Raw genomic sequence first — 13,375 nt, forward strand, 5'->3', positions numbered from 1 at the left:
GCTTATGAATTGCCGTCTGACTGTTACTGGTACATTATGTGCATGTTCCCTCCGCCGACCTCCACTCATGGATGTAATTGGATTTCTGGAGTGCCGATACACGTGCGTAACTAGAGGTGTTGTACGGAGCAGGTGCACGTGTGAAATGTGCAGGCTGGCTTATTGGCTTATAGGTTAAGAAAGACTAGTAGGTGTGTGATTTTTATTACAGTAAGACCAGTGCAGGACCAATAAAAAGGAAGAAAATATAGTCTAACTTTTCTTCTGAAGAAGTATTTTAATGCAAATCAAACAGGAGCTGATAAAACACTTGATTTACGAGGGGATAACAGTTCTTTTGTCTTAAGAACCTCATTGATTTTGGAGTACCACCAGACGGTTAACATAAACATAAACTGTATTTTATGCTTAGAAAAGATTGCTTCCGCTTCCTTAAAGCTTGACGACCTCTTTGAATCTACTGCGAGAAAGGACGACTAAAATTTTAGAGATACGACCATGAAGAGGCAATTTTGGGGCGTATGGCAGGAAAGTGATTGAAGGCATTATAGCTCCTATAGGGAAAGAAAAATAAATCTTAACTCTATCAATATACTCCAAGCAATGGCTCTCAACCTCACAGATCTGGAACTGTAGAGTGAGTCGTGGAAAAACACACAGAGCTCTGCAGGAAGTCGAGGCTGCGGCACAAACACAAACTTCCAACAATATTGAGTTTGGATGAAGACAGAAGGAGAGAGGAGGGCCTCTCTCATGTCTGCCTCTGGCTGTCAGTCTCTGGGCTGCCGCTCTGCCGGTGGTCACCCGGTGGGAAGACACCCATGTGCGTCCCATTCAGGGTGATTCCCCCGTAGCCAGCCTCTGGCCCAGTGCCATAATTACTGTAATGGCAGTTCAAACTTCTCTACCAATCAGGTGACAAACCTAAATCCCTGCTTGCTCTTGAAAAGTTCACCCAAAAATGTAAAATTTGGTCAGTATCTACTCACCCTCAGGCTGATGGAAAGTCAGGTGAAATTTTGAGTTCAGCAAATAAAGATTTTAAAATGTAAATAAACAAAAAGCTAAGAAATGACTCCATGCAGCTCGTCCCGTGTAATCCGGAAGCTCCAAGATCCCAAAATGATTCGAAAGACTTTGTTTACTACTTATATCTAAGCTAGAATCTTCACTGTAGCCGCTAAGCCAGAAGCGTTAGCGCGCATGCCATCTGAAGTGGGTGCACGAGCTTGATAGCGTGCCAATAAAATAGCTTTTCGAATCAATTAGGGATTTCAGGGGTTCTGGAATACCCGGACAATGTCAGGCATTTTGTATGGAACTTTTGTTGCAAGTTGTATTTTAACATTTGAAAACAAGTCCCCTCTACTTCAGACGCTGTTTTGCTGTGAAGCTCCGGAAATCTTTTGCAGACTCAGAAACTTCACCCAACTTTCCACGACCATGAGGGTGAGTAGATGATGACTGAATTTTCTTTATTTTCTTTTTCTGTAAAGCTGCCCAGTTTCTGCTCAGTCAGTCAGTGTATAATTAAACAAGACATGGTTGTAATTCCGGTAAACGAAAAAGCAAAAGTTAAGATTTGGAGGTAAACATTGAATACTTTTCCTTCCGCATAAAATGTCAAAGCCAATTTCTGTCATTTTTTTTAAAGTCTGCATTGCTAGTGAAGGAATGTAAAGTACAAACACAAGTACAATTTTGAAGTACTTTACTTGAGTGTTCCCATTTTCTGGTACTTAATACTTCCACTCCTTTGCATTTTTGAAGTCTAAATGTGTACTTCTTACTCAACACATTAACTTAATAACTTTAGTTACTAGTTACTTTTCAGATTGCATGCTGCTTCAGGGCCAAACGAGTGCACATTTATTTAAACTTATTTTATCAACAATCAGATGAAAAAAACAAAACACTGATTCCAATAATCAGAAAAAATGCTGAATATGGGATCTGATAACTGGCCGGGCAGATCATCGTCGATACGCATATGCGTAAATATATGTACAATTTACTTTTACTTTAGATACTTAAAGTAAGTTCATGTTTTGCTCGAAAATGTTTTTTTTTAAGTATGTTAAATGGCAGATACTTTTACTTAAGTACTATTCACTTTAACCAAACAAATATTTAACCTACTATTTTAATATGGTATCTTCATTTTACTAAAGTATGACTTTAGGGAACTTTATTCCATAGAGTGCATTGGTTGCATCCATTTTTGCTCAGGTTTAGTCTTATTTGTCTCTTCCCTTCGCTGGCACATTTCTTGACATGTTTCGACCAGCAGCTGTCTGTGGAATAATGTGAAGCTGTTGTCAGGATTCTGTATTGTTGTATCTGTAAGAATGTGCACATATAAGATGTGCGTCCTTGTGTGCGAACAAGCACGAGATACAAACAAAATGGTTCCCGCTCATCAAAACATGATCGGAGCACGAAGGTCAAAAAGTTCATACTTTGAACCTTTCAGCTGTAATAAAAGATGACAATAAAAGAGGAAACTGTATGAATTAAGAACCTGCATCTGATTTGCAACAACCACAGGTATGGTGAATTTGGTTTAATTATCACGTTATTAACAAAATGACTGCATTCTGGTCAGGGCGCCAGGTATCTCTCTTTAAAGTACTAATGATGTCTTTGATTATCATAATTATTATGGTAATCAGTCAGGACCAACAAAAACAGAAAATGACAGACTGCACTTGTGTCTTCAAAAAACGGACCTTTAAATATTCATGATATACTCTGAATAATGAGACAATTAAGCAGCTATGTTTTATAGGAACTCCATGCCGACTGTCTGCTCACGTACCTCTCAAACTTTTGTGCATTTTCGATACCCAGGTACCGCTCTATTAATAAAATACACTCTGGAAACAAGAGAATAATGCCCAGGCCGCCCAGTTATGAATCAAACTGAATCACTGATGTGAAAACATTTAAACATGATTTGTATTCAAGTGTTAGCCGGCTGCGTCGGGTGCTGTCTGCCAGCACAGGCAGGTGAGCAAACTGATTTGTTTGAAGACCGAATGTGTGTGTGTGTGTGTGTGTGTGTGTGTGTGTGTGTGTGTGTGTGTATATGTGTGTGAAAGTGTGTCGAGGAAGTAACTGCTGTCCATCATTCCTTGTTCCCTCTGCCTTTTTCATCTTTCAACTTTCACAGGATCCCTTCTTGTCCCGTCCCGCTCCTCATTACTCCCTCCCCTGTCATCTATAAACAGAGCCACACACGCGCACACACACACACACACACACACACACACGCACACACACCATACCATATTCACGATAACTTCCCTTCCCTTATTCATCCTTTTGCTGTGACGAGCCTTGTTGCTTTACAACGTGGTGTTATTAGACACTCCCACAGTAACACACACACTAACGCAGTGATCAGTAGTTTAAAGAAGTTTGATATTTTTTTGGTAACTGAGGAAATATTTGCTTTCTTGTGGTGTTTTCAGACCAAATGCAAAGTTTGGTCTCGGGATCTGACGTGTTTATCACGTTACTCAAGCAAGTGTTTATCTGAAGGTGTGAGTCTTTAAATTCAGCTTCTTGTCTTAACTAAGTGCATTTCCAGCTCCAGTCGGCAGGCAACAAACTACATAAACACCCAGTAATGGAGGTCACTTCCACTAATCAGGAGTGAAGATAAATCCACTTTTCATTCCCGAAAGTTAACAACGGCTCACGGTCAGAGCAGAATCTGACATGACACCAGGGGCCAAATGTATAAAATCCACGGCAGTGAGGGATGTTGTGAGTTGGCAAGAAAGGATACGAAAATGGAGTGATATTTTATTTAGAGCCGATTTTTCAAAAAATTGTGTCAGGATTAAATCTACAGTCCATAGACAGAGATGTATAAGTTGTTACAATTGTTTTTACTTTCTTCTTCAAATATATTTGTCAGTATGCATTATGGCAATTTTAACAATCATGATCTTTATACAAATAAATTCTATTTCCTGTATTTTTTGTCAATGTAAGAATACATTCAGATGTAACTTCTTTTTCGTGTGTCAGTCGATCAATCATTACTTCAAGTTCACAGTGCGTAGAATTACGCTTCCTCCGACTGCTTTGTTTTGCCTCTGGCATTTCTCCTCAAAACTCAACTAAATTCTGGCCCTTTATATACAAACCAGGTAACTGGAGTTATGTTTAAATCCATGAGTAGTAAATTGTAGGGATGGTCAGACGCATAACTGAAAAAAGTCGCAAAACCTCCGGGGCTTAAGCTCTGCAGACAGTGTTACCTCAGTTACCTTGAAAAAGTAATCTGACTACCGATTACTGATTACTCCTTTAAAAAGTACAGCCAGCACAGAGAACCTTAATATTCTCACCTTTAGCTGACATGAACTCAAAATAATGACTGTATTTCCAGCTACAAAACGCGCATCTCTCTCCTCCCTCCATTGTTGTTTGTGTTTGTGTCACTGCATGGTGTTACATGTGAGTTGTCCTCATGCTGAAAACGTGGCTTGTTGCATACGTGATATCATCCCTGAGATGCAAAAAGAAAGCAAAAATATATATTTCTACTAAGGAAAATGACAAAAATAATAGTAACAGTGAGTGACTTGCATTAGTAACTTTAATCTGATTACTGGTTTGGAAATATTAACGCGTTAGATTACTCATTACTGCAAAAAGTGGTCAGATTACTATACTTACCAACTGAGTAATGTTTACACTAAAGATATTATAGCCTGTAATAAGACCTGTGCTGTGTGCATACACTGTAAAAAATCTCCGTAGATTTTACAGTAAAAGAATGTAAATCACGACAGTAAAAAACTGTAACTTAAAAATAGGTTTTAAACCGTTTCTTTAACAATGAACCACCGTAAAGAAGTTAATCTCGGAAAATCGTAATTTTTACATGTTTACTCCAGAAAATATACATTGCCCTACTGTAATAAAATTCATGTACTGTTTTTAACAGAAATATACCGTAATTTTTCTAGCAGCCATTACCGCACTTTTTTAATTCAATTCTCAATAGAAATACACATTTTAACTGTTAAATGTACATACTGTCTTAGCAATAACGGAAATATGCCGTAAGGTTTTCAGTAGCCAATACTGCAATATTTGCATTCATTTCTCGTGAAGGACACAGTTTGTAACTGTTAAATGTACATACTGTTGTAGCAATTACGGAAACATGTCGTAATTTTCCCAACAGCCAAAACTGTAATATTTGCATTCATTTCTTGTAAAGGATACAGTTTGTAACTGTTAAGTGTACATACTGTTGTGGCAATAATGGAAATATACTGTAATTTACCTAAAAGCCGACACCGCAATATTTTCATTAATTTCTCGTGAAGGATACAGTCTGTAACTGTTAAATGTACATACTGTCGTAGCAATAACGGAAATATGCCGTAAGGTTTTCAGTAGCCAATACCGCAATTTTTGCATTAATGTCTCGTCAAGGATACAGTTTGTAACTGTTAAATGTACATACTGTTGTAACAATCACGGTAATATGCCGTAAGGTTTCCAGTAGCCAATACCGCAATTTTTGCATTAATGTCTAATCAAGGATACAGTTTGTAACAGTAAAATGTACATACTGTTGTAACAATCACAGGAATATGCCGTAAGGTTTGCAGTAGCCAATACCGCAATTTTTGCATTAATGTCTCGTCAAGGATACAGTTTGTAACTATTAAATGTATGTTCTGTTGCAGCGATAACAGACCATTGCCATAATTTTACTAACAGCAAACACAGCAGTATTTGCATTAATTTCTCGTAAAGGATACAGTTTATAACTGTTAAATATACTATTGTAGCAATAACAGAAATATGCCGTAAGGTTTCCAGTAGCCAATACCGTAATTTTTGCAACTTTTAAAATCTGCCTATGTAGAAACGACTGGGATATTGTTCTCATTTACATCTAATCAGTGGCAGCTGGCCAATAGGGGGTGCTAGGGCGTCGCCCTCCCTGATGCAAAGTGATTTGTTTTTAAATAATTTGTTATTTTTTCCAAAATAAAAAAAAACTTTGTGGCGATTTGAGGACTTTGTAAAGATTTTTGAATTTACGAGATGCACTTGAACGCACCATGAATTAACTTTCGGTTACTTCACCCTGCACCTGGTCCCTCCAACGTGCGCAGTGGAGTTGCAGCGGTTCATCACAGCGAATTTTTTTTGTAACAGATTGGATTGCATCATTTGACAGAGAGGCGCCTGAATTTGAACAGCCCAATCAGCACACTACATCTGAGGACCAGCGGGAAGGTTTTTTTCTTTTTCTTTTTTACCCCGAATCCACTCTCGGTCTGTGGGCTAGCCTAGAAGATTTTATCTCCAACAGACTACTCGACTACAGCTTCCCCTCAGTTTCCCAGGTATGGAAATTTTACAGAAGGTTACATACAGTTAAATGTTTTAATTGCATTTGGTTAATTCCGTTTAAAAAAACATAACAACAGACCGTTGTGTGCAAAGTGTGTATTTCCACAGCTAACTGTAGGTCTGTAAGCCTCAAGGTTGCTATTGCTGCATGCTAACCGTTGGTGTGGTCTATTTAAGATGTATTCTTGTAACATATGTGCAGAAACAGTTCAGTCTGTTAAAGCATTTGTTGTCCATTGCAAACTGCATCGCAATGAACCAAGATGTATGTTCAAGTGTGTTGCAGCAAGTTGTAAGCAGGTGTGTACTGGTTATTTAGCATTAAAGGCGCACTTCTATCGTCATCATAATAGCATGCCAACACTTACTCGGGATACAACTTTGACAACATTGAAATGCACTGTTTCACTTTGTGAACGGCAGTGTATGGGAGTAAAATCTTTGGTTGCTCACTTAAATGAGCACATATTAGAGGGGCGCCAAGTAACTTGCCCTGTGAGAGGATGCAAACGTGTATTCAGTGTAAAATCGTCCTTTACCTCTCATATGTCCAGAAAACACAGACATTGTTTGGAAGATGTGTTTCGTGGATCGATTAACGAAGATACTCAGAGTGCTGCAAGTGCTACCATGCAAGAAGCTGCCAGCTTGTCAGATGCTGAAGACACTGTTACAGATAGGCCAAATTTCAGCGACTTGTATCTCAGAAATGTATGTATGTTTTACCTAAAACTACAGGGACAGCATCTTCTTCCAGCATCTACCATTCAAAACATTGTTGAGGAGATACAGAATATACACGAGTTGGGACAGACATATACTTTAAATAGATTAAATTTGCTTCTTAGAGAAATGTCAGTTGCAGATGAAGACATGGTAAAAATCTGTGACACAATAAAGCAATCTGACTTGTTCACAGCTTGCCACACAGGACCCATGAGAACTGCTTACTCGAGAGCCCAGTATTTTAAAGACATGTTCAAATATGTTGAGCCCAAAAAAGTGTTTCTGGGCAGAGATGAGAACAGGACAGAGAGATTTGCCTACTATGTTCCTGTGCTAAATACTTTAAAGGGTATGCTGGATTCCAGTTTTTGGCAGGGCCTCATGTTAGGGGATCCTAATGATGTTTCCAAAACAGATGTTCTCTGTGACTGTCATGATGGTAAGGTGTTTATGTCCAACACATTTTTTCAGGAAAACCCAAGTTGTCTCAAGCTGGTTTTATACCAGGACGCATTTGAGGTTGTGAACCCATTAGGCTCTGCAAAAACAAAGCACAAGGTTTTGGCTGTTTACTTCTCTCTACTCAACATGCCCCCCCATGTTCGATCAAATACTGATCATATGCAGCTGGTTTTGTTGTGTAGAGAGAAGGACTTTAAGGAATTTGGCCATGCCAAGGTTTTTTCAGAACTGCTGGCTGACTTGAAACTACTGGGGGAGAATGGAATAACAATGGAAGATGAATCTGTTGTGAAAGGAGCACTGTACTGCATTGCTGGAGACAACTTGGGCTCTCACTGCATTGGTGGTTTTACGGAAAATTTCAGTTCCTCTACGTACTTCTGTAGATATTGTCTGATCACTCGGACTGAATTTCAGGGTGCTAATCCAGCCATCGTTGGACCGGAGCGGACTCCAGAAACCTATAGATCTGCCATTGCACAGCTGGAGACAGAGGATGTGACAGAAGTACAAGGGATAAAGTTCAGGTCAGTGTTTAATACGCTACAGAACTTTAATGTTTGTTCACCAGGCATGCCCCCTTGTCTGGGCCATGATATCTTTGAGGGTGTCCTCTCATACGATGTTGCTCTTTATCTCAAATACTTCATCCACAAAAAGAAATGGTTCACGTACACAAGTTTGAACAGGCGCATCAAACAGTTCAAATACATAGCAGCAGATGCTTGTTCCAAACCTTGTGCGGTCAGTCCTAAAACACTGAAACTTAGTGGACAAGCTGTACAAAATTGGAACTTCTTGAGACTGCTGCCTCTGTTAATTGGAGACATGGTGCAGGATGCACAAGATGATGTGTGGCAGTTAACTTTGCAGCTTAAGGACATTGTTGACCTGGTTTGTGCTCAGCAAATTTCCAAGCCTCAGGTCGCATATCTGGATGTTCTCATCCAAGAATACTTGGAAACCAGGAAGGCACTGTTTCCAGATATCAAGTTGAGACCTAAACATCATTATTTACGGCACTATCCAGGTCTGATCCTGAAATTTGGCCCCCTCATCAGGCTATGGACTATGCGTTTTGAGAGCAAACATAGTTACTTCAAAAGATGCACCAGGCATCTGAAGAATTTCAAAAATCTGTGTTCGACTCTTTCAGAGAGGCACCAGATGTTTCAGGCCTTTCTTTCTGCTGGAACAGTGACTTCCCCAACCTTGCAAATAAAAGATGGCTCACCGTTTTATTCCGAACTTTACAGTGAGGAAGTTAAAGGTGCAGTCCTACATTTTGGCTTCACTGAAAGAAACACAAGGATTCCTGTTGATTTGCAGTATAACGGGATAACTTACAGGAAGGGCCAATTTGTAGTCATTAGGAATGATGAGTCTGTGGAGTTTGGTGAACTCATCCTCATTTTTGTGAAAGATGATTCTGCACTTCATTTTCTGATGAGAGTGTATGAAGGACAATTTCTTCCACAGTACCACTTGTACTTGGTAAACAAGAAGATTGGAGGAAGATTAGAATGCAGACACATTAGTAAGCTGATTGACATGTGGCCATTATCATCGTACACAAAAAATGGATACCAGTTTGTCCCATTGAAGCACAGTGTCTTGTCAGAATAAATGCTTTAATGTTAGTGGGTCAGAGATCAACCTGTTTTAGGTTTCTGTATCTCAACAGATATGACGGAAACTCAAATTCCAAAGAAGATAAGTGATGCAATTGCAGCAGTGCTTCCAGATCTTCCAGATGAAGTTGTGAAGTCGATAGAGGATACTTTGGAAGCACTTGGCGCAACCACCACAGATGATCTAAAGTACATCACAGAAGGAGACTTACTGCCAGTATTAAAGCCCATACAAGCCAGAAGACTGGTTAATGCATGGGTCCAAAATGGTGAGTGTATTGAAAAAAAACTGTTGTAAGCTTCTTTGCTCCAACAGAGTTAACTATGAGGTGATTTACATCTGTAGTCCCTGGGCAGGAGACACAGTGTCCTGTGCTTAGAAAAGAAACTACAACTACAATAACTGTTACCTAAAATTATATAATCTCTATGCACAGGATTAAAAGACTGCAGTAACAGTAAAAACCACAGTACATGTATCTGCATGTATTTATGCATAATGAGAACTTGATTAAGTGGATTTTGGCTGTCAAGAAAATTGCAATATTCATTATTGACCATGTTGTGCAGCTGTAATATCTTTAAATGTAATTATTGATACACTACATTATTTCACAGAGTACCAAAACATTCAATATTTAATGCTTTCAAATTTCATTTTTTGTTCTTTCACAGACTCAACTGCTTCAACTTCAAACTTTGTGTGGTCTTCTCCACTGTCTGTTCAATCCTCTCCAACTTCGTACCTGTCCCAGTCTTCACCAGCATCATCCACAGCTACCTCATCATCCTCAGTAAGCTGCTCCCCATTTGTGCCAAACTGGGTAGACAGTTTTCAGATACCATGGCAGAAGTTCCCTGAAGAGTTAATGCAGACTTTGGAAAGACAAAAAAGGCCAAGTGCACGACTACGTAGAGAAATGGTAAGGATTATCGTTTCTGAAATGATGAAGATTTGTAAGAATCCAACCAAACGCAACACTACAGAGATAGCAAAAAGAATGGTGGCTAAGTATCCAAAGTCACTTGAAGATGTGATTGATGGTGATGTTATTGGACTTGGATTTCATTCCCTGGTAAAGCAACTCCAGTCAAGAATTGAAAATGTCAAACGACCAGACACACCAAAGATAACGAAACGCAAGGCAGAATCAGATGCGGACACTGATGAAATACCCGCTGAACAAAAAGCTAGTGTTCAAGACACATATGGCTGTGTCAACTGGGAGCCAAAATATTTGCCACTTCCTGAAACTGTGGAGAGTCAGCATGAAAAAAAAGAAGAAATGAAGAAGATGTTTAAAGAGAAGAACTACACTGCTGAGTATGTCAAAGAATTAGTCAAGTCCACCTATTACACGCAGCGAAAAGACATCAACAAAGGTACAAGCATCCAGGAGCTATGCCAAGAATGGCCTTTTTTGTTTCATGAAGCTGGTATGGAAGGACACTTCGAGCATCTTACTGGTGTAAAACTGATTGAGGCCTTCTTTGCAAATGTGGACAAAAAGGGGAGGCGCCTCTTAAACTTTCTCAAAACTGTGTCTGCACAAAAACGCAAACCAGTCCTGGATTCTCTCCTCAAGCTTCAAACTGAAAGAAGAAAGTCCAGTGGTTGCTCAGAGGAACTGACAGAGATGGCACTTCTTTTACTGGCTCATTTTGGTGAGAAAGAAGAACATCTGTTCCATTACGTTGAGAAGACCAGCCTTGCTGAGGAGGTTCAGATGGAGAATGTGCCAGCAACACCCTGCCTCATTGTGTGTGGTACGTAAAGTGAACCAAGTTTAGAATGTAGTTGAATGTAATAACCATTGTATTTGCTTTAATTGCTGATATTGATGACCTTGTTATTCAATTTTATTTTTTTGTTCATGTTGTTTTTTCTCAGGGTCCTCCTGCTTTGCCGCTGACATATTCATGTTGAGCATTGACCAAAAGGTTGTCAACGACCACATCACTTCCTTCACATCCGCCATCTGCCTTCTGTTCGGCAGTTACTACTGTTTTAACATACACTACCCAGTGGAATTGCGGTCAACACTGGAGTTCCTCCAAAGGTACAAATTTCTTTCTCAAGATATTTAAAAATACGATGTATTTGATTAGACACCTAAGATATTTTTTTCCTTTCTTTGTTTCATCAAGGTGTTTCTTTTCTATTAATCCTGAGAGAGGCACCAAGGTCGAGCACAAGAAGAAGAAGAAGGTGTTCTCAGTCAATCCAAGAGTCCTCACTCTCATCTCAGACCTTGCAGACCATGAGTGGACCTAGACCTTCCCGCAATGTTTGGAGTCATGTGATGAAGGTATACTGAATGTAACATACACTGCAGATAATATTGTTGTTAAAACTGCACCAAAACTTTTCAAAGTTGCTGTAAAATTTTACTAGGTGAATTGTGTGGTACTTTGTTCATTGCACTAGATTTCACTTTGTACATGTTCCGCTTTACTGCAGTAGATGTTATGCCATGTTTTCTGAAAACTGTCTACCCACTTGTGGTAATCTTTCTAGATCCAGGATTACGTTCAAATGTCCTTACAGTTATAGTGTTTCTTGAGATTATTAATGTAAGACTTAAAGCTAGAGTACATAACTTCTGTCAACCCCTAAAGGAATTGTGAGTGATCACAAAAACACTGTCCAAACAAACAACCTCAGCATCTAAAACTTACACAATGTCTTTGTTGCTTACCATGATGTATAGCGCCTTTGTTTACTCATAAGGAAAAAAGTGGGAATTTATATGTGGAAAACACTACCGCGACCTGTTTATTCCTCCCTTACGGCTCTACCTCATATTGTCCCTTCGGGAAACAACGCCCGTTGCTGGGCAGGTCCCGCTGTTTACTAAGGGATGAATGTGATTGATGATGTGATGTGATTTAGAAGTCTTTCCCGTGTTTTGATAGACAGGGGATGATATTAAAATAATGTTAAAATGCTGTTCGCCAGCGCGGGAATGTCAACAGTTTATATGTGATTGTTACTATAGGCACTATAGCTTAAAGGGGAATGTGTGTTGGAAGTTCTAATTCTTGATGTACACAGCCTCACAGATAATTTTCATTAAATGCAAATGTTCTATAAAAAAAAAGAAGTTTGATTATTTTTTGTGGTTGTTTTATGGACAGTATGTACATATTTTACTTTTTACTTCTACCATTCAATCTTAAATCTTTATAGTATTATGGTATTTTCAACTATGATGTTTTTATCTGTAAAATCAGCAGTACTAATACACTTTTTACTGTAATGGTATTAAATGTCTTGTAATTTAACAAAACAAAATTTTTTCAGGGGTAAAAACCTTTAGTTTTACATAAACTTATGGACTCGAACACAATTATTAACCGTAAATCGGCAGTACTAGTGCTCTTTTACGGTTATAGTATAAAATGTCTAACCATTATTTTTGCAGTCAAGTTCTGGCAACTGCAGCTGCCGGTGTGTTACTGTCAAAAATGACTAACAAAACATTTATTTTTGCAGTAATTTATGGACATGTTTACAGAGTATGTTTGTATTTTATCATTTAGACTGTTAATTTTACAGTTAAAACTCTTAATATTTCACGGCACAAACTTTGTTTTACATAGTATTTTCATGCTAATTTTGGGGCAAAACAAGGTGTTTTTCAATGGTAAAAACATTTATTCTTACGGTAAAATGTGGAATCAAACGCTATTCTTAACCGTAGAATCAGCAATACTAGTGCTCATTTACCGTAATAGTATAAAATATCTGACCATAATTTTTACGGTCAAGTTCTGGCAACCGCAGCTGCCGGTGTTTTACAGTTAGAAAATACTGAAAAAACCTTTATTTTTGCAGTAATTTATGGACATGTTTACAGAGTATGTTTGTATTTTATCATTTAGACTGTTAATTTTACAGTTAAAACCCTTCATATTTCGTGGCACAAACTTTATTTCATATAGTATTTTCATGCTAAATTTAGGGCAAAACAAGGTGTTTTTCAATGGTAAAAACATTAACTCTTACAGTAAAATGTGAAATTAAACACCATTCTTAACTGTAGAATCAGCAATATTAGTGCTCATTTACCGTAATAGTAGAAAATGTCTTTCTGTAATTTTCACGGTGAAGTTCTGGCAACCACAGCTGCCGGTGTTTGACCGTAAAAACAACATTTTTT

The 13,375-nt window shown here is 38.5% G+C and overlaps 1 protein-coding gene across 2 annotated transcripts; it reads left to right on the plus strand.

The window, feature by feature from the left end:
- Nucleotides 1-4,764: 4,764 nt before the first annotated feature.
- LOC115572154 (uncharacterized) lies at nt 4,765-12,307 on the plus strand. 2 transcript variants are annotated; one of them, XM_030401985.1, is made up of 6 exons: nt 4,765-6,386; nt 7,999-8,108; nt 9,266-9,481; nt 9,888-10,979; nt 11,104-11,272; nt 11,361-12,307. In XM_030401985.1, the coding sequence occupies exons 3-6, from the start codon at nt 9,268-9,270 to the stop codon at nt 11,485-11,487; spliced, it is 1,602 nt and encodes a 533-aa protein (XP_030257845.1). In that variant the 5' UTR covers nt 4,765-6,386; nt 7,999-8,108; nt 9,266-9,267; the 3' UTR covers nt 11,488-12,307. The 2 variants fall into 2 exon arrangements, with proteins under 2 accessions (XP_030257845.1, XP_030257846.1); XM_030401986.1 differs by lacking the exon at nt 4,765-6,386 and adding an exon at nt 6,412-7,558.
- The last annotated feature ends 1,068 nt before the right edge of the window (nt 12,308-13,375 follow it).

This window comes from Sparus aurata, chromosome 21 (assembly GCF_900880675.1).
Source record: "Sparus aurata chromosome 21, fSpaAur1.1, whole genome shotgun sequence".
Lineage (NCBI taxonomy): Eukaryota > Metazoa > Chordata > Actinopteri > Spariformes > Sparidae > Sparus > Sparus aurata.

Bases quoted from the DNA above. Each gene is read 5' to 3' on its own strand.
- LOC115572154 (XM_030401985.1), top strand. From the start codon at position 9,268: ATGACGGAAACTCAAATTCCAAAGAAGATAAGTGATGCAATTGCAGCA. The intron at 10,980-11,103 runs GTACGTAAAGTG...GTTTTTTCTCAG, and splicing joins ACCCTGCCTCATTGTGTGTG to GGTCCTCCTGCTTTGCCGCT. The intron at 11,273-11,360 runs GTACAAATTTCT...TGTTTCATCAAG, and splicing joins ACACTGGAGTTCCTCCAAAG to GTGTTTCTTTTCTATTAATC.